The 21192-nt window shown below is 38.9% G+C and overlaps 1 protein-coding gene across 1 annotated transcript in view; it reads right to left on the bottom strand.

Moving 5' to 3' along the window:
- Nucleotides 1–21192, bottom strand: part of Cntn5 (contactin 5) — a 499129-nt gene that overhangs the window by 69618 nt on the left and 408319 nt on the right. The window contains exon 13 of the mRNA XM_004626235.1: nucleotides 14845–14965. Coding sequence (XP_004626292.1) covers nucleotides 14845–14965 — 121 coding nt within the window. The remainder of the gene's footprint in view (nucleotides 1–14844; nucleotides 14966–21192) is intronic.

Raw genomic sequence — 21192 nt, forward strand, 5'->3', positions numbered from 1 at the left:
CCAGGGTAAGTGGGGGAGACTAACCCCTTCTCCAGGGTAACCCCTTCTCCAGGGTAAGTGGGGGAGACTAACCCCTTCTCCTCCTTCCCCTTCCGTGAATTGCCTTGCTCCATCAGTCTTGGAAATGGCACCTGCATCTGCTATTGATCAACTGAGAAATCACCTCTAAGGCAGTCGTGTCGTGACAATCTTAGAGTGTAAGATGTTGAGTCAGGCATAAGAACATGACCTAAGCTGGTGTGAGGGGAAGGAGGGAGTGTTCACACCAGTGCTAAGAGAGTGTGTCAGCTGTACACACGCAAGAAAGCCTTCCCTCTGTCACTCCTGGCATTGCCTATTTCCCTGGGAATTAATTTTAGAGTAAGGCAACACAACAGGCTGTGGAGTAGAGACGGGGGCTTCCAGGATAGTAGAAGAAAATGTTGAGACCTTGGATTGCCAACTTAAAAACCTGTTTTAAGTTCTTGTCATCAGAGAGAACATTTTTTCTACTTTCCAAGCCAGTTTGAATGAGGCTTTCTGCTTCTTGCAACTGGGAGTGTCCCAGGATAGGACAGATAGCTGAGAGCTCACCTTGCTTACAAAGGGCACACCCTGAAACGACAGAACTCCTTATCTTGCTGGGAGTTACTAAAAACACAATGCCTTATGTTTTTTTATATTAACATAAAAACTCTCAACTGACAATTCAAAATTTTCCTTCTTGGACATACATTCTTAAAGGACATCTGGCCTCTTCTTTGGGTGTTCTGTTTAATTTTTTCCCATATACTCCATGTAGTCAGAATTTAGCATATGAATCATTCTTTGCCATTTGCTATCTCAAAATTTCAATTTATTACCCAGTACATGTGTGTAGTGCACAGCATTTGCATTCCTCGTGGGAAGCTGCCCATGCACACACCACCTCCCACTATGCTTTCTTTCCCAGTCCCTCCCTTCCTCTTCCTCCTACCTTCTTGTGATCCTGCCCCCCTTTGAGAAAGATCTATCTCCCTGTTTCCTAGTCTATGTTTTTCTTTATTTTTATTCTAGGTTTCTCACAGATGAGAAACCATATGTTATTTAAGCTTGTGTGTCTGATTTATCTCACTCAAAATTATGGTTTCATGGTATAGCCATTTACCTATGAACGCTCCAGTGTGTACTTCTTCACGGCAGAGTATTTACATTGTGTGTAAATACATTTTCTTTGGTCATCTGTTGGTGGACATGTAGACTGCTGCCCAGATTGAGCTATTAAGAGTTGTGCATAAGCATGGGTTTGCATGGATCACTGTAATAGGATGTCTTTAACTTAGGTTTCAATATTTTGATCAATATTTCTTGTGATAATGTGTGTGTGTGTGTGTGTGTGTGTGTGTACTACAAAAATTGGAATGGATTAGAAAGTGGAATGGAGCCATGAAAACTGCTGAGGGACTTACAGAGGCAGGAGTGCCAGGTTCAAAGTTCCTGAAGACCCCTTTCTCTTAAACTACTCTCAAACTTTACTTAGCTTCACTATGTGTCTCTTCTTTATTGACATATAAGATACAGCAATACAGCTCCTTCTAAGTGTATATGATTATAATTTATTCAATTATGGTGCCATACTCTGCCTGTTCCATCCCATTTACCTGACTCAATCTGTTTGAGGGGAAGGATTTCATATTCATCCAGTCGTACAGTACATCCATTTCTTTCAACAATACTGGGGAAACCTTTACTCTAGCTGATCTTGAGATAAGGCAGCACCTAAGATAAGGATGGCTGCCCTTCCCCACATGAGTCTTACATTCTGGGAAGAAAAGGAATGTATCAAGTGAGATGATTTCAGATAGCAATGAAGAAAGTACAATGGGGTGAAGATCAGGTGGGGAGAGAGGGGCAGTGGGAGACAGGGAGCTGAGGAAGAGCTGCTGGGTCAGCCAGCCATGAAAGGGTTGGGCATGACCTTTCCGGGAGAGGCCATCCGTGCAAAGATGCCCAAGTGTTAGTAAGTGCCCGTGTTTGAGGAGCACTGAGCTCACATGGTTGGAGGAGAACAACGGAGGGCACAAGAGGAAGGAGATAGTGTTGAAAAGATCAGCTGCTGGGACCTGGTAAGAGAAGTGTTTGGAGGGAACAAGGAATTTGTATTTTGTTCTACATGTAACTTGAAAGCCACTGGCTAACACATGAGAAAAATCAAAAGAAAAATCTTAAAACAACTGAGCACAGATCTGATGGAAGCCCTTAGAGGCTATAGAAAGCTTTTGAGAGAAAACCTGTTGTTAAAACCACATAAACATTTTTCTTTGCAAGAGTGCTTTTAACAAATGTCAGTCATGAGCATTCAGCAAATCACTTTTCCAAAGTTTGGAAAAGTGTTGTTGCTTGGCGTGGATGTCAGTGTGATTCCGGGACAGTGGTGGTCTCTGCAGCACCCAGGGGGGTTGTTCCTTTGCACTTAAAGCATGGTGACTCCACTTGCTTGTAAGTGAAGCTAGAAACGACACTGTCCTTTCCCATACCAGACTTGTGAAACTGACATTGATGGCATTTATCCTGCGTGTCACTTATAACTATGTGCTTGGCGTTGGAAGACTTGACTCTGACTCGAGTCCTAAGGAGTTAACTGATTAGTGGAGATTAATGAGTTGTAAGCAAAAGTGTCAAGTGTCATTTCTGCCTGAAACATTTAATTGCCAATTTAAAGCTCTCTGGAGAGTTATGTGAAACATTTTTACTTAAAGAGATTTTATAGGTTTTTTTTTAAACATACATTCCTGGTCAGCTATCACAAACTTTGAGGGAAAGATAAATTAACATTTTCAGGCATTAGAGTGGCAAAAAATATGTGACCTAATTTTACATCAGTGGAAGTACTGCACACTTTGTTCATTACAATATAAAAGTCCATCCATTGAAGGTGATCATTCTTAAATCAGATAGCTGAGAGTCGATTGTACAAACTTTTAAAAATAATTCAAAAACACTCACTTGCTTATTTCATATTTTTTTTTTTTTGGTGGAACCAGGGATTGAACTCAGGCCCTTGTGCTTGCCAGGGAAGCGCTTATTCCACTGAGCCATCTCCCCGGCCCCATCAATTTGTTTATTTCAAATCCCGAGGAACCCATATGCTATCCTGAAACCCATTTATTAAGCTAGCATTACAGAAATCCCCAAAAATCTTGCAGAACATGCCAGACCAAGTGCTGAAACATGCCAAGTACCCTGTTCCTTCAGTTTCCTCTACATCCAATGTTGGGCCACTGTGATGGTTTAGTACAATTCTACAATGCAGACTAGAATCAAGAAAGTACAGTATGATTATATGTATTCATGAATAACATAAATATCCCTATGGGTTATTTTCATAAATATATCACATATGAATTTAGAACTACTATTTCCAATAACAAAATGGAACAATAGTTATAAAGCCATTCTCTTTAAGACTAGTATACCCTAGATGATCTTGTGGACTAAACTCTATTAAGGCTTTAATAAATATTCCTGCCTGAAGTATACATGTGTGCTCATTCTCATACATTTAGATTTTCTTTTATGATTTTTTCTGGAAGTCAACATGTTCTATTGGGTATTGCCTTGAGACTATGGTAACATGTTATGGTCATGAAAATGAACAAAAGTTGACAAAACATGCATCTAGGGTCAGTAATTTAATTCTTTAACTAACTGAAAAATCAGCAGTCTCTTGAGGTCTTCAGGAAGAATATGTTTCTCCTTAATTAATGTCATAACTGGGAGAAGACTTTTTGTTGGGTTTTGAGAGCTTGTACTTGTGACCTACAGTATTTTAAAATTTAAGATACAATTCTAGAGGAACTTGAAAGTCAGTCACACTGTTTTCATTTTTGTAACCTAAGTAAGTGACTGTTCTCTTTCACAATTACGTTCAAGTCTTTTAGTGTTTTTAGTGGCATTTGGAAAAGCTTCCTACATTGATAAGGTTTGCATTCCTCATCGCCTGCTGAGCTTGAAGCCATGGCTTCTGGCTTACACTCAGAGGGATTTTGCTATACCACTACAGGGAGAAGATTTAACATTACATGATATGCCATTATGCCTCAGCACAGAGTGAAAGACGGCCACTGTCACATGGTGACGTGAACCTGGTAAAATCCTGAGGCCACCATCTCAGTCATTTGGAGAGATGGAGATGGGCTTTAGTGGAAGCACTTGAATAGAGCAGTCCTTCAGGGCGGCTGATTTGTAACAGGTGCTCCCTGTACTGGATGGATTGCATGAGGAAGCTGCGACCCAGATTGTCTTGTTCAGAGGGGTTTGATCGATGCTGCTTATTAGCTTGACTTAACATTCTGTAAGCTGAGGTTTGGAGATAAATATGTGAGCTACGGCTTACTGAGGTGTTTACTGCAGGTGATAAAATGTCTTTGAAACAGGGATTAGGTATTTTAAATGAGGTTTACTAATAAGCATGTTGTTTCTTGAGTTGGCATCGAATAGTATGTGAACCAATAACCTCCTAAACAAAACACGTGATTAAAAGACTTGCTTCTGTCATAGCTTACTGTGATTAATGAACGCTTAACTAAATCAGAACATGGACTTAATGAGAATGCTGATGCTCAGCACAAGCAATTAATGTCATAACTGGGAGAACACTTTTTGTTGGGTCTTTTTTGAGAGCTTGTACTTGTGACCTACAGTATTTTAAAATTTAAGATACAATTCTAGAGGAACTTGAAAGTCAGTCACACTGTTTTCATTTTTGTAACCTAAGTAAGTGACTGTTCTCTTTCACAATTATGTTCAAGTCTTTTAGTGTTTTTAGTGGCATTTGGAAAAGCTTCCTACATTGATAAGGTTTGCATTCCTCATCGCCCGCTGAGCTTGAAGCATGTACCATCCTATGCAAACACTCATGCAATGCCATTTTGAAATACATGACACCATTTTAAACTCAATTTTCTAATACATATTTGGTGATGAATTTTTTATATCAGGATAGGGACTGTTAGATGAAAAACAATGATAATTATCACTAATATGGAGGCAGTACTTATAAAACTGGTTTCTTGTTGCTTTGTTTGAAATATAATTTAATATAATTCATATATTTAGCTTTTTCTTCGTCATGTGTTCCTGGTGGTTTTGTGTAAGTATACCTGAAACATTTCAGTTAGGATGGAGAGGTAGTCGAAATGTCCTACATTTCTTTTAGAATATATTATCAAGTCCTGACTGAGCTAGATGCACAAACAATGAGAATCATGCTAGACAGGGGCTGGAAAGGCCCCTGAGTATGCAAGGCCTTGCGTTCAGTCTCTAGCAAGGTGAAAACCAAAGGACTGCTCAGCCAGTCCCCAGTGAGCTAGATCACCCCTGGCTGTTGTAGACAAGTTGCCTAAACACACATCTCATGAAGAATGTGTATTCAGTTCGTTGAAGAAAAGGGAAGCAGAAATTATGCCAAAATATTAAGAACGTCAGCAATATATCCACTTGCTGATATGCACTCCCATTTCAAATCTTGTTCTATTGTTTAAGCGAGCAAACTAAATCTATTCTCTCACCTTGTTTTGAAATAAATGAGGAGACGGACTTCAAAAGAGGTCAAATGACTTTCTCATGGGATGGTTACCTAGTCAGTGCCAGAGCGAGATGAAGTTCTGAGGTGTGTCTTTTTCTAATGTGACTCTGTACGAACTGGGCCAGCAGGTTACTGTCACAGACATTTTAAATAATTTGAGTGATTTCAAAAGTTAGGCTTTGGCAGTGCAGCTGCCCTTCCCGAGCACCAGCTCTGATCCAGTCCAGGAGGAGAGCAGCTGCAGTGCTTTTCTTTTCTAAGCACAGACCAAGCATAGCAACGCTTGTCCCAGCCGCTCTGGCCAGTCTAGAACCTGAGATATAATCCTGTATATTCCAGAGCTGCAAACGTGTGCCTTCTCGGAATATAATTGAAGTTATTTTCTATTTTAATAGTTCTTTCTAACTCTGGAACAGTTTTCACCTGTTGCCTTTAGATGTTCGGCATCCCAGCATGTCCACATGTTTCTAAATCGACTTATCTGCTGGAGCAGTGGAAGAGAGAATAGAGACTTGAGACTTAGGGCTGCTGCTCTTTACATGCAATGCAGCAAATTGGCTGTTCCTCTGCGTGCCAAGCAATGATGTGTATACATGTTAGTGTTAAAAATTAAAATAAAGCCTTTTCTTTTAAAATGATGTCTACCAGGAGCAAGTTAGGATGTTTTTTCCTTGGAGATTTCAGACATCATCTGGTGTTTAGGGTTTTTTTTTTCTTACTCATTTATTCAACTTGCTCTAACTCATTGGAGAGCTAATTGTCTTTGTAATTCCAAACCAAGGAGTAGTTTGGGAAACACAGACATTACCTTTGCCAGGCATGTGGAAGGACAAAATCCAATTGGTGGTAAAAGTCAGCAGAAGTTTCCAATCAAAGTTAGTCCTTGCTCTGTTAGATCTGCGTGGAATTTATTTTGCTCAGAGAAGAGTTATTCAGAAGCCAGACTACATGGTGAGTGATGGTACACAAAATCAAGAAGATAATTAGGAGGTGTGGATTGTGAAACATAGGCTGAAATAAACAGGATCTTGTAATAGAGATGAAAGGGAACTTGGACATTTCCCTCTAAGTTCTTTGAAGGTATGACTTGCTCTTGGTTGAAATTCAGCAAAGCTGGTACTTGGATCACATGTGGGTTATCAGAAATGGGCCACGCAGTGTGACTGTGCCCTTCAGCACTAGGCATCCCAGGGCTGAAGGCTATTACTCAATAATCATGGGACAGCCAAAACAATTTAGTGACAGACACTAGAAACAGATTGCAGCCCAAGAAACAGAAAGGCCATTTTTAGGTAGGCTGGAGAGCTGGATTAAGCTGTATCTATATTAAGTATATAAAGAGTGAAGAAGTAGGATTATTTTCTAAGCTGTTTAAACAAACAAATGAATAGACAGATAAAAGGTCTTTTCAAAATAATATTGTTAAATAATATTAGTGAAGTTGCCTGTTCTTAACATAGAAGGGCACTTTGTTTTGCTATCATGACTCGGGATAATTTAACTATAAATAGGTAAGCAGGAAAAAATACTTAAGTGGTCTAAAGACCAGTAGCAACTGGAATGACGGCTAAGGCACTTTTTAAAGCACCTGGGGCTTTGTCCTTATCCCACGATGGAGGGTATTACAAGACCCTTTAAAAGGAGAGAATAAGAAGACATCACACAGAAAGAGGCCTTCTATTCATTGGTGTTTAATATTCCTGGTGGCTTTGTGGTTAGAAGTGACTTCCTTTTTATCAAAATGCAAGGTGTCGAGATAAGAAATCCTACACAACATCCTAAGAAAATAGTCATGACACTCTGGAGGGCTGGCAAGCTACAGGATCAGAACTGCATGTCTGTGAGTACTGTGAGTGGTATTCAGAACAAGTCCAAGACAGAAATTGGTGATCAGTAGTGATGTCTGCTGGTCATGCGGTCAGAGATTATGTGCTCTAGGTTAGAGAAGGCGAGGCCTCCCTATGGAGAGAATGGGAATGAAGAAGTTGCTTTGGTTGCAGACTGCTGCAGAGCAACTCCTGTTCTACTTCTTGGCCTGACAAATGGCCACTTGTCCTGGAAGACTGCCAGAATATGGTCCTCATAAAAATTCCTTGACTCCTCGGCAGGACGCGTGAGTCCATTCTCTCCCTTCTTACAGCACTCTCTCCTTCCCTACTCTCTGACTCCCATCCCCCTTCCTTCTTCCCCAGTATTCCTTTTTTCTTTCCTTCCATGAAGAGCTGTTACCATTTCAGGAACTGTAAGGTGTCAGAACCACAAATGAGTCTGGTAAATGGATGGAGTGAGGCAGTCCAGCAGCTGACTGTGAGAGGTAGCATGTTCGTTAAAAATGCTGGCTTCGCAGGCAGTCTGCTTAGACTGTCATCACTATTCTTACCCCTGGTAGGGTGGCAGTCCATCAGTCCCTGAGCCTCTCTGTGCCTTAGTTTTCTTATCTGCAAATTGGGAGTAAAAGTAGCATCTTTCTCATGTTATTTTTATGTGATTTGCTCAACAGATAAAGTGAAACATTACATGGAGACTTTACCATAGTGCTTTACTAAGGAAGACCTTAGTAACTGTTACATAAATTATATGGCATTGTTATCAGTGGTGCTTGCGGATAGAGAGCAAAGTATCCTGTTATGTCCCTGTGACAGCGCTCTCCATGTTATAGTGTAAACTGACACGTCCTTCGTGCATGATGTTGCTGGTTAGCTAGCTCATCCTAGTACAGTGCCTGCCAAATGGTATGCGCTTTATAAACGTCTTGAGTGAAGAAAGGGTGAGATGAAGATGAACCTAAGAGTTTGTGGGGCTGGGACCCAGTCTGTTTTAAAATCTGAGTTTCCTAAGATTTTTGCACGGCCTTTCACAAATTATGCCTTGCCTTTCTCTGCCTGCTGTCATTGGATGATTACATGGCCAGTTCACTGAACTTGAGCTCACCAAGGTGACCAAGGATTTTCCTATCACTAAATCAAATGATGTTTTTCTGATTTTACCTATGTTTGACACTCTTGACCACTTTCTCTTTCTTCATTTTCTTTTCTCTTGGTCCCAAAATGTAGTTTCTGCATTTTCCTCCTAGTAGCTCTCTGGCCAGCCACTTGACAAGTTCTTGTCGAGTTCTTCCTTGTTGTTTTCCTTATATTTCCAGCGTTTCTTTCTCAGTAATTCTCCTCATGCTTTCCATGCTGACTCTGTAATTCCATTCCCACTTGACTTTAATATGCTGATAGTGCTCCAATCTGCACATCAATGCCAGTGTTTCTCCCTTGACCTTCATGGCCACAGAACTGTCTTATTATTGCAGACTTTTCTCTGGAAAGGGATATCATAAATGTTGACCCTTGACTATGAGTCCACTGCTTTCTATTTCTTCCTGACTATATGAATATGATCATGAGTGAGCAGGATTGCTTGATCATTTTCTTCTTAGAAAGGGAGGCAGGGAGCACGTTTTGAGAGTTTAGAGGCCTCATGCATAACTACTGAGACTCTCATTATAACTTGGAGCTTTACTGGTTTACCCAAGTGATCTCTCTTCTACTGACAACTCGAGCACTATAATTGGTGTTCATCTCCACGTACTCTTTCTCAGCTTTCATAGCTAATGTGCACCCAAGTTTTGTAAGTTCTAGGTCCCGTCTTTGGACCCCTTGCTCGTGTTTTCATTACCTTTATCTGGACCCTCATTATTTCTTGTCAGAGCACACTGTAGTGTTGCAGTTCCTCTACTAGTAAGGCATTGGCCTCATTTTCTAAAGTTCCTGAAATGATCTTGCTTTAGTTGCTATCTGTTCATGCTTTTTGCCTGCTTTGGTCCTCTTCTGAATATTCCTAAATTTTGGCATAAAAATGAGTCTCTTTCTTGTGATAGCAGAAGCACTTACACCCAGCCCCACCCCTCTCCTCTTGCATGCTAGAGCTGCCCTTGGATGCAGTAGGCACTCACTAAACAACAAATGAAGTTGGCTTTTATAACATAACCCCATAAGCCAAGAATTTATCTCAACAAGTTTATATAAACATGAAGTGATCCTATCTTTTTATTAGGATGGATGTGTGGAAAAATAGGTGAGGTGCATGGGACAAAGTACATAGCAATTACTTTATAATTTGTGTACTCAAAATATATATGACATCAAAGTCAGTGACTAGAATTTTTCTCAAAATATAAGGATGACATCAGAGTACTTGTTTTAAAATAGAGAAATGCTACATTCAAGAGCCCTGAGGTCTGTCAGCTGATGGAAATAGCAGACTAAAAGAAAGCCTGGCTTCTAGAAGACATTCAATATTTGCAAGAGACCCCGTCTTTGCCAGTTGGTTGTTTATATATTTACTCTTATTGTAGCTTTCAGTTTGCAGATACAGGGCTGGGGAGATGGCTCAGTAGAATAAGTGCTTGCCTGGCAAGCGCAAGATCCTGAGTCCAATTCCCAGTACAGAAAAAAAAAAAAAAAGAGCAGTTTGTAGATACACAGTTTGCTTCAGTTATTTGGTCATGCAGGTCACTTCAATTGATTATTTCAATTGCCCAAACTAAGAGTGATGAAGTGAATTCAAATACCTGACTGACAAAACATTTACTTTAAGTTGTCAGAAAAGGAACTCCACAGGGTAACATCACCATATGCAAAATGGAAGACAAAAGAAATGGCTTAATGTACATCAAATTTTTATGGGTGTCAAGATGACTAATTTAAGTTGAAAAAAAACCTAAGCTAGCAAGTCAAGTTACTGGTATAAAACATTTAAATATTTTATCCAATACTAATGATACATCTAGTGATAAGACATTTTTACACTGGTACAGAATATTCCAATAAGGTATCGCATAAATGAGACTATATTTTCCAAAAGTTAGTGTTTATATTTTATAGTTTAAAAATGCTATAAAAGTAATTATGTTAACTGAGTAACTCACATTTTTCCATAAATCACATATTATTTGCAAATATATTTGCTATTAGTAAGATTAAAGTAACACCAATAATATTAGTTATTTTCCTTTGTTCTTCTCAATATCAAAATATTTTCAAACACAGGTTTGGTTTTTATAATTATCAAACTTTTTTCTTATTCACTAAAAGCTTTTGAATCTATAGCTTTCTCTACCATGAAGTGCTCCACGTGTGTAATGAGCTCATTGAATTCTAGATCAAAGATGGGAAGGAAAATCGTGCAAATGCTGTACGCAGAGACACCTGTGGAAATACTTGTGCATTCCTAAAACCGGGAAACTTGCAGCAGACAGTGGCTAAAACTTAGCAGGCCAGCTTAAGAACTCCTGGGTCACAAGAGCAAGTGCTCGGAGAGATGCACAGACAGCTGGCTCACCACTGTTGCTTGGCTTTCCAGTCATGAGCGGTATGTTAGGAATGTGTTCTCGCAGATGGACAGTTTTCCTATGTTTGGAGAAAGTAGTAGTACATACATTAGCTGATGTGGGAAAGATTAATAATATTCAAGGAAAATTTATTGGAAAAAGTAATTGAAGGTGAATTGACATGAAAGGTAAGGGCAATTAGACCGAATGACATGCTGAATCCCACCAAGAATGTTAAATAACAGGCTGCAAGGCTTGGAGGTGGATGGTAGAGCACTTAATGTCTCCAAACAAGTTATTCCTGAGGAGGATATACTCTTTTCAAATTCAGTGACTTTCAATTAAATGTACATGGAATGAATCTTGCAAATTGTAGTTCAGAGAACAAAAATTGTTAATCAAGTTAGGAGGGAGATTATGCATTCAGAAGAAACCAAGAAATGACTGATTCTTCTTCGGCTATTCTGGTTCTTGATCTATATGGCTTCACATTAAAATTAAGAGAAATGCGAATAAAAAGTTGTTTGAATAGACCCTTAATTACTTCCTCTTTTTCTGAGTAGAATAAAAATAACTCAAGTCCTCACTCCCAGTTATCCAAGCTTAGCTAAGCACACTTTACTTTTTAAACCGTGAAAGTTTCCTGCCCTTATATTTGCTCTGGGAGTCTAACATTGATTTCTATAAAATAACAAAAAACTAATACACCTTTCTCTTGAGTCTTTTATATTATGTTTGATCACTTCTCTCGCTGCTTGGGAGTATCACGCCTTTGTAAATGGCATATTCCCTCCAGCGAGGCTGCCTCTGAACTGTCTTTTCCCTGGATTACATGACAGAGTTCTATCTGTCTTTAGAGTCCCTTTAGGTTTGTCCAGCCTCGCTTTCTGTATTGCTATAGAAGGCTTAAATAATTGACTACAATCATGCCTTGATGTTCAGAGGGAAGTTTTAACTTCCTTTTATAGTCTAGCCCAATAGTTTCTGCTAGTAATTTATCACCTCTATTGTAGTTTTCCAGATTATTCATGGTGCTCTGATAATGCTAGTTCACTGAATATTAAATGCATGAGAGCAAGTGATTTTATGCTTCAGATGATTATAAAAAATTCAATTTTTGCGTAAGAATGATAATAGTGGAATAAAAGCAAATAATAGCCCTGACATCCCTAAGTAAAATAAAGCAAAAGTGCAAGCAAGCATGTGAGGTTTGAAAGATAGCCCATAAAACAACGAATGGGAAGATAACAAGAAGCCCTACTAGTCAGGAATATTCAAATTCTGAAGCAATGATAGAGGCATCGTGGGGTTCCACATCTGAACTCCAATTTGCTGTGTTGGTAAAGCTAGGTGAATAATGCCGGATTTTGTAAGATTCACTTAGTAATTTTTAAACTACCTTTAAGAGTAAACAAGACAATAAAAATAAGACTTGGTCCATCTAGGAGAACATACTTTTTTCCTAAATTCCCACTTGAATAGAATTACAAGAATGTATTCTCTGCTACCAACTTGTGTTCCAGGCATGACAAAGACTGATCAAAGTGAACTTCTCAGACAGTCCAGCGATGGCATCTACACGTAGATGGTGACACGGTTCTTACTCTTGCACCTATCCTGGGATGCACACTGGAGTAATTATGCTTCGAGAATTCTTTTTCAGAATGATGTCATTCATTAGAAAAGCCACATGTAGAGTGCTTGCTTTGGGGACTATGGGCTGCACTAAAGGAACACCCTAACTTTACACACCAGCAAATGAAAGAGTGGAATACAGGGGACTGAAAGAGTATAAAACTATTTAGAATTGTGACTTACACAGTCAACATCAAAATCAGCAATACTGAAACATCAAGTTCCTTCCATTATCAGAATCTGTTAGCATTAATAAACCCAAATCCTTAGTTCTGTTTTTCAATCAGTCTAAGATGAGCCAGGCAAAAGATACAAGCTATTTTTCCTCCTTTTAGAAAGGTAATGCAAGTATATAATCAAAAATTGGTGACTTGATCAAACTTACTTCAAGAGAAAGCTTGAGCTGAATGCTACATGAATATTCAGACAATAGCATCCTGTTTGAAATTACTATTGGGTACAATTCCAAAATTTATGCATTTTATCATCTCCTGGGCATGAAGCCAAAGGCTAAAGGAGCAGAACATGAAAAAGTTGAACCTGAATTATATTTGAAACCCTGTTGAGTTTAATTTTACTTACAAAGCAGAACGTTAGTTTGCCACTTAAATTTGCTCCTTATAGTCCTGAAAAATACCTGGTTTCTTGTTATCAGTCTCTAAATTGTGCTATTCATTTGGAAAGCTCCAATTTTAAAAACATCATCCTAAATTACTAGGCAAGTGCACACAATAAATAGACATAATCTAAGATAGACTAGATTAAGCAAAGAAAGCCACTTTCTATCAATTTGACTGTGGTGAGGAGTTTGCAGGTTTGTGCACCTGCTAACATCCAAGGGTACAAAAGGAATTTTTTAGCTAACTGGAATGGATTGCACGCAAGGATGACTGCTTTAAAAACTCTGTGTTTTATAATAAGGAAATACAAAAAATACACATTCTTGATACAAACTTGGATAAAATCAAACAGCTTTTTCTGTAGTCACAAACACACAAAAAAGAATAAGATGCTACTCACTCAGATACATACTTCATTTAAAACATTATTCTTGAACCAATGATGAGTGCATTATGAAGATATCAATAAGCATTTGCCGATAAATGCAGCTAGAACAAAGAGGTGAGGGAACTTGCTATATGCCATATACTTATCACATGAGATTTGTATAGCAATGATTTCCTTATAATTATAGCATAAAACATTTCAAATGAATAAAAGATGAATTAATCTAAAATATAATTTTCACTTATAATTTTTAAAACCTGTGGACTATGAAGGGGTCTGAGCATGCACAACTCATGTCATTCATAACGTAGAAGATCAACAAGGGAGAGACAGGAGGGCTTCTGGAATATTCTAATTCTTGATTTGCATGGTAGTTATAGGATGTGTTGGTTTTGTCACTAAACATTTAGTTGTATATTTGTACAATTTGGTTTCAGAAAACACATGTAGGTATATTGTTATTTAATTAAGTGCTGAAAGAAGGAGGAGGGAATGGAGAATGAAAATGAAGACAGGAAGGATGGAATAAAGAAAAATGAAGGAAGAGAAGCACAAAGTAGGCTCCCCATTTCTCATACTGGGGAATACTGTGCTAATGGGAATGGATGCTTTAATTATTTGCTCAATTAAAATAAGATGCAGCCTTGTAAAACTGCAAAATTTGGTGGGCTGGCTCACCACTGACAACCACTTAACTGTCAGGTCTGTTTGTAGTATCTGTTTGTAGTGACTTGATATTTCAACCTTTTAAAACATCCCTGTCCCTCAACAATTGTAAATGTTACCAGCATGCACATAGCCTTCTTGGTTTGGTAGCTGGATTTAGATGTTAACGGTAGAAAAAACATGCCTGAGGTGACACTAGGTTTGCAGTTGTTATCTTTTTTTTTTTTTTTTTTTTCAAAATTGGGGATTGAATTCAAGCCTTTGTTCTTGACAGGGAAGCACTTATTCTACTGAGCCATCTCCCCAGCCTAGGTTTGCAGTTGAAAAACACATAAACACACAGACAAAGTTTGCCTCCGTAGGTCAAGAGTTGAAGTAACCCTCCTGTTGAGGGCTCCTGCTTGGTGTTAAGTTCTTCTTAACTTAGTGAGCACTGATGGCTACTCAGAGTGTTTTGGACCCTGAAGTTGGATTTGTTGATTTTGTCTGTTACTAAGAAACAGTTTCCCACGTAATTTCTTTCAAAGGCAAAAAGTTAGACAAAAATGACATATATTGTGAAATTGAAAGTAAAGTGCACAATACTTATGTGCTCAAAGTCCATGCATTTAAATTCCTTTGTATGATAATTTATGGTGATCATGTCTTCAGACTGCACTATTAGCATACTCACCCCTAACAAGAAGTTCTGCCTCATCTGACACACTGTCTGCTGTGGTCTGTACCCTGCAGCCATATCTCCCAGCATGCATCAGAAGGATGTTCCTGATCATTAAATCTGCAGAGGATGCTTGCTGAAAGAGGGATGAAGTGCCAGTTTAAAATGTTGCAAATCTGCCTAGTTCAAGGTGGTTTAAGGGGAAACTTTGCATATTCAGTCAAGGGCCCATTTCGGCCTTACAATTTATATGATAACAATTCAGATATCAAACATGCCCTATCTTAAGGAATACATGGAAGTTATGTTTTTAACAATTGCTAATAAAGAGTTTTGAACATTTAATATTGCATATAATGACTGAGCAGCTAAGATAGTTAAAATATTTAAATATACACAAACAAGCTCATATTTTAAAACTATAAGAAAAATAATAGGTAAGCAAAAAATGATTGCTTTGCTATTCAGAGACAGGCCTATTTTTGTGGCAAGAAAATTGTATGAAAGAAATAGCAACTTGCGGGAAATTAATTAGGAGGAGGTAGCTGTCAAAAGATTATCTCTCGTGGCTCTTCTTGAATGGTTCGTTTTGTAAGTACACTGTGGGCAACAGAACAAGACAGCGCTCAGGTGAAAGCCTGCCGGTCCCAAAGCCACACGTCTTTATTTAACAAAGATAATCTCCTCCCATAACCGCCATCATCAGGGAGCAGGTCAGCCTAAATCTCTGTCAATGTGGTTACAAAACATGAAGGAGGCTCAAAACACTGGATTCTTTTGGGAAGAAAGATGATTAAAACACAGTTAAAGAATACTGCATTTAAGGAAATCAATAAATACCAGGCAGGGTATCTTATAGGTGTTTTTGTTCACGGGATCAGTGACGATCCTCTACTTCAAAATGACTGATACAAGCCCTTAATTATTCACTTAGGACTTTTGTTGACACTATCACAAAAGAGATTTATTGAGATGATATACAGATCTGGTATTTATAATAACGCATGATTTTTTTCTACAAAGATAAAGCAAAACTGCAACAATCTCAAGATATATGTGGCTCCAAATGATATCTTCACATTAATAAATGTTTCTCCAACAATAACTAGATACAATAAAAAGCATTCAGTGAAAGTCATTGAGAGTCACCCTTATAAGATATCTTTTGGTTTTTGGTGGAATGAACTTGAATTACCTTAGAAAGTAAAGTCTTCCTAGAAGGCAGTCTCCTGAGAATTATTATTATTATTATTAAATTATTACTATTTGCAGTACTGGGGATTGAACTCAGGACCCTGTGCTTGCCAGGCAAGTGCTTATTCTGCTGAACTATCTCCCCAGCCCTGCGAGAATTACTTGAGAATATTATTGTTGGCCTTTATGTTGAAATGATCAATGGGTTTTTTGAACCTTATGAGAACCAATTTAATTTCTAGAACTCCCTTGAAATTTTTTTTGTTTTCTCCTGGTATCATGGAAAGGATGGGAAATTATTATGAGATTTTTTACGAAACGCTATACTTTTCTTTTGATTCATTTATTATCTGTCATGAAAAGACTGTTGCTTGCTGTTGTTTTAAGTTTTTGCCCTTCCTGTTCACCTTGTGGTAAGAACTTCTAAGGTCACTGAAGTTTTCTCTTATGAAATAATTGTTAAGACATGATCTAGCTTAGTCATTTACAAGGAAATGCTTCATGGTGAGAATGCATTAAAATGTCATAACAATTATTTCATAGAATGTGATATTTGTCCAAGAATGTCCTATGCTGCTAATTTCCTTAGGATATGTTGTTATTCTCAAATTCTAAAAGACAATCAACTCATTTTCATTAGACTAAGTGATCACTTTCAAATCTTTGAAGAAAACTTTGATCTTTATATATAAGAAAAAAGGCAAACTGTATGCATAATCAGTTTTAAATCAGCATAATTCAATATTGTTTGAATGGGTTCTTACATATTTATCACAACGTGTATGGGGGGGGTTCACCTGCCTATGTCCTCCCAGATTCCTGAAGGGCTCATTTTATGGGGGTACTCAGTTAAATTAATCAGGGACCCCTGTGCACATTAAGGAGACCTATTTCTGATAGGAAGTATCAGGAAAGGATACTGAAAATTAAGGAGGATTTAATTTTTTCAATAACAATACCTGAATAAAAGGCTTCTGGCACTTTTTTGTTGTTTTGCTATAGTCTTTTGCTTGTTTTTAATATAGTACCACAAACCATAATAGTAGCAATTTGGCAACAGTGAATTGCTGATATAAAGCATTGATTAAAGTTGTAGTTAAACAATAGTTAGTAGCATTATGTTCTTCCAGTTAAATAATTGGTTTGTCATTTCACCAACATTTTCCTCCCTGGTAATTTGTTTCTTTTTATCTTGAAAAAGAGTCCTCAAGCCTTTCCTTTTCTCTGGAATTACATTTGAAGCGATACATAAGAGGATGAAGAATCTTTGTTAAAAATCACATAGACGTCCACATAGTCAGGCGGGCAAGCAGTAGGTGGTCGTGGCTTCGCTGCCTTTCCGTGGTGCCCGCGCCAGCAGTGGGCAGCGCTGTCCACACTGGAGAAAGCACCGGCTCCGGCACGAGGGGCAGGCGCACGCGCCTTTGCGCAGCTGCCGATTAAATGGCTACTGGAGGAGTTAAAATCACCACATTCGGAACCGCCCTTTGCTTTTGGATTACATCTGCATCATATTTTTCAAATCCTAAACAGGGAAGATTAAAGGTAAAATGCATGGTTTGTGAACACTAAACCTAAATTACCCTTTCGGCAGATTTACTGTTCTTGCAGGAGGAGTAATGAGAAGAATTCACCTGGGAGCCCATTATCCGCAATCCCAGCCGGCGGCGCGCGGCGCCCGAGAGGAACCGCCGCGACTTAGTGCGCTTCTAATGAAACGCTTACTTACAGCAGAGACCTGCTTTCTTAAACGTAAGCCTCCTTTCTCCTTCTCATTTCTTAGGATTTAGTCCTTCTTTTCCTGTTTACTTTGACATTTGCTTTATTTTCTGTCTTTTTCTACGCCTGCTTTCTTCACCTGTGTAAATAAACCTGTTACCTGTTGCTTCACATAAGCTTCCCCTGGCCAGTGCCTACCTACACAGCGCTCCCGCCTCAGCAGGGCAATGCCCCGCTGGTGGGAGTTAAACGTGTGCGATTAAATACACAAATGTTTAAGACAGAGGCCGGGAGCAGAGCGGCCTGTCTGAGTCCTTCGTTTCCATTCTTTAGTCACGCAATGTCGTTAGAACAGCTGCTACATTATCTTGACTTTTATTTACAACTTTGAAATAACAGAAAATGCTGTCTTTCTACCCAAATCCTCTTCTTTAGCAGCATTTATCTGGACTAAAGGTCTTGCTCATCCACCAGAACGCTGTCAGTTCTATTCCTAAGACCCAGAAGCTCATTTATCTTTGCTGTTCAGTGTCTCCTGATTCCTACCGCCTTCAGAAAAAGGTCCAGCTCATTGTGGCAGACAAGGGTCACAAGGCATCCGTGCTCCTCCTGCAAATGGATCCCGTGCGTTCTCCAGCGTCCACCTCAGAGCTGCCTGGCTGAGGAAGCCTTCCCATGACTGTCCTTCGCACAGCCTTTTGTTCTGCTGCACCCGTTCTTTCTCTTGTCTTTGACCACAGACACTGAGGCACAGCTCAAATGCCATCATATTGGGCAAGACATTCTGGACTCTTCCTTGACTTCCTTTGATGTGCTCCTGTCCTGTTGCAGTGCCACCTGGCTCATGTCTCTAAAGTGGCACTCACTAATTGAGAAAGTGACCTTCAAGGTCCACTACGTGCTCTCCCAGAGCCACACCAGAAAGTAGTGCAGCTGCTGATTGTTAATGAAGCTAATGCCTGTGCGCATAGCAGCCCTCCTCTGTGGCTGACAGTTCCTCTTCCTACCCTTTAATTATTTTCACAAAGAAATGAAGGAAAAAGCAGACTATACAGGAAGAAGCAGAGAAAAGTACAGGTACATGGAATCTACCCAGGGAATGGTACAGAACTGTGCGGATCCTTTTGCTACCAATTGTTAGATATTGAACTTTGTAAAATTGCTGTACTGCTCAGAAATTTTATGAGAGTTTCAGTGTGATAATGAGAATAAAGCCCATATAAGAGTGTATGGAACACAATAAGTGCTTAATAAATGGTATCTGGTAAAGGGCACTACGGTGTACTCTCAACCAAGAGGAATACTTCTTTAATTGGTACTGATCGCCTCGACAACCTGGGTATCAATGTTCTCTATAGCCACAGTAACTTTTTTTGATAAGTACTTAGCTTTATTTTTGATATAAGTATTCCCCATTTCTTTACTCTTTTTTATAGAGTGGTAGATTTAGGTAATCTGGATGTCGCCCTTGCTCATGGGCTTGTGAATAGCTCTGAGACCCTGGTGCAGTCTACTGGGATCATAACACGCGCACTCTCTCTCTCATGGAATATTGTGGGGAACTTAGTGAAATAATAATAATATTCATGAACTATTAGTACTTCAGACATGTAATATTTTAAAAGCACATGATAGCAGACAGCAGTACACAAAGTAAACATTCAAAAATGTTTGATGAAAGAATAATTTAAACAATGAAATAGCTTGTTTTTTCATAAGCAGTGAACTCATGCTGAATGACCCAGTCAAACAGCTGCTGGGGGTGACACTCCCTGTGCCCTCAGATAGGGCTATTTTACCTCTCAGTGACCTCATGTGGGACATTTCCCACATGGGGGCGGGGCTGGCTGGCATGTGGTGCTGGGGGATTGAACCGCGGTCCCTGTGTTTGCTAAGCTTGTTCCAAGTAGGTGCTTTAGACCACTGAGCCATCTCACCAGCCCGAGACATGGATTATTAGACATGATTAATTTTATTGACATGCAATCTTAGTTAAAATATTTTCTCAGGAACCATATGTATGAGTTTTATCTTAAAGTCATACAATAGGTTTCAGATTAATGAAGGTATGGGTTTTAATATTGTTTTTGGAACACAGTGTATATTGATTAGGTTGCATACATAATAGACATCTTCTGAGACACAACAGTAATAGAAGAAAATAGGCAAAATACTGACAAAATTATGTCTAATATGGTGAAGTATTAACTGTATCAAGTGAATTTAAGTCTCAGAATGGGAAAATATGGCTCTGGCTTCCAATTACTAGGATTTGATATTTAACTTTCAACACCTATTCTAACAATGGGTTTTTAAGTATTAAGAAATATGAATACACAATTTCACTTGGTAACATAACTTAGAGCAGCAAAGCAAATTGAGAGCTTATTGATCAATTTGGGATAAAAAATAGGCCACTTACAAGTGTAGTCACCAAATCATGAACTCATAGAACTAGGTTACTACCTTGGTTAAAATGAACATTAGGCATTATAAAGCCATTCAATCTAAGAATATATGGGACTAAATACAAGGAAATTTTGATACAATTAATTTAAAAATGAAACTGTTAAGTTATACTTACATTCTAGATGACGAAAAAGAATACATGAAGAACACTGAGTGAATGATAAAATACCACAGGTATCATACAAGTACTTTCTTTTCAAAAAAGACATATAGAGTGAGAGAGCAAGACATTCAGTGTGACTTTAACTGTAGAATTAAGTGGTGTGCTTGTGTTCTGTGTCTCGAAAGATGTCTCATCTGAGCATATGGCTACCAATTCTGTTTTCCCCAGTGGTGAGACACATGGTCAATCTTTAAGATGAATGTAAAAAAAAAAAAAAACAGTGCAAAAAGACTATCAATACAGCATCCCTTTCTTCTTAACTGGTGTTTTTGAATTAAAAGAGTCATGGAATAAATTCACTCAATTTATCAAGTTCATAGAGTTTTGATTTGCGGGGACTGACTCGTTACCTTTATTCTGTTACGAAGTGTCTTTCATGTGATTACTAAAAATTGTAACTTGTCCTCCTATTATCAGCTATTCAATGTATTAATAATTCAACAGATATTCATTTAATTCACTTCTGCTGTGCAGAGAGCTCAGGCACTCAGAGATTGTCTATCATAACCCAGCTCCCATAGAGGAAGCATGGGAAGAACAGATTTCTCCAGGCCTGCGCGTGGGCCGTGGGGACAGGTGGAGTGCCGTGGCTGTTTTTCCCTGTGTGACATCAGGCCTGGGCAGGGAAGGCTGTCTCTTTCTAAGCCTTGCATGTGGGCTTAGCAACTGCTCCACAACATTGGCTCCTGAGCGCATGCTTCTCATGGCACCTTTCTTGCTAGCAGCTTCTTCGTCAGTCCCTCTTCGTCTCTCTTGCTTACCCATGACATGCCATCCTTAGGCCAGTCCTCCCTAAAAGTGACCTTGCTTACCTCCTC

The sequence above is a fragment of the Octodon degus genome, unplaced genomic scaffold (assembly GCF_000260255.1).
Source record: "Octodon degus isolate 3935 unplaced genomic scaffold, OctDeg1.0 scaffold00012, whole genome shotgun sequence".
Taxonomy (NCBI): Eukaryota; Metazoa; Chordata; class Mammalia; order Rodentia; family Octodontidae; genus Octodon; species Octodon degus.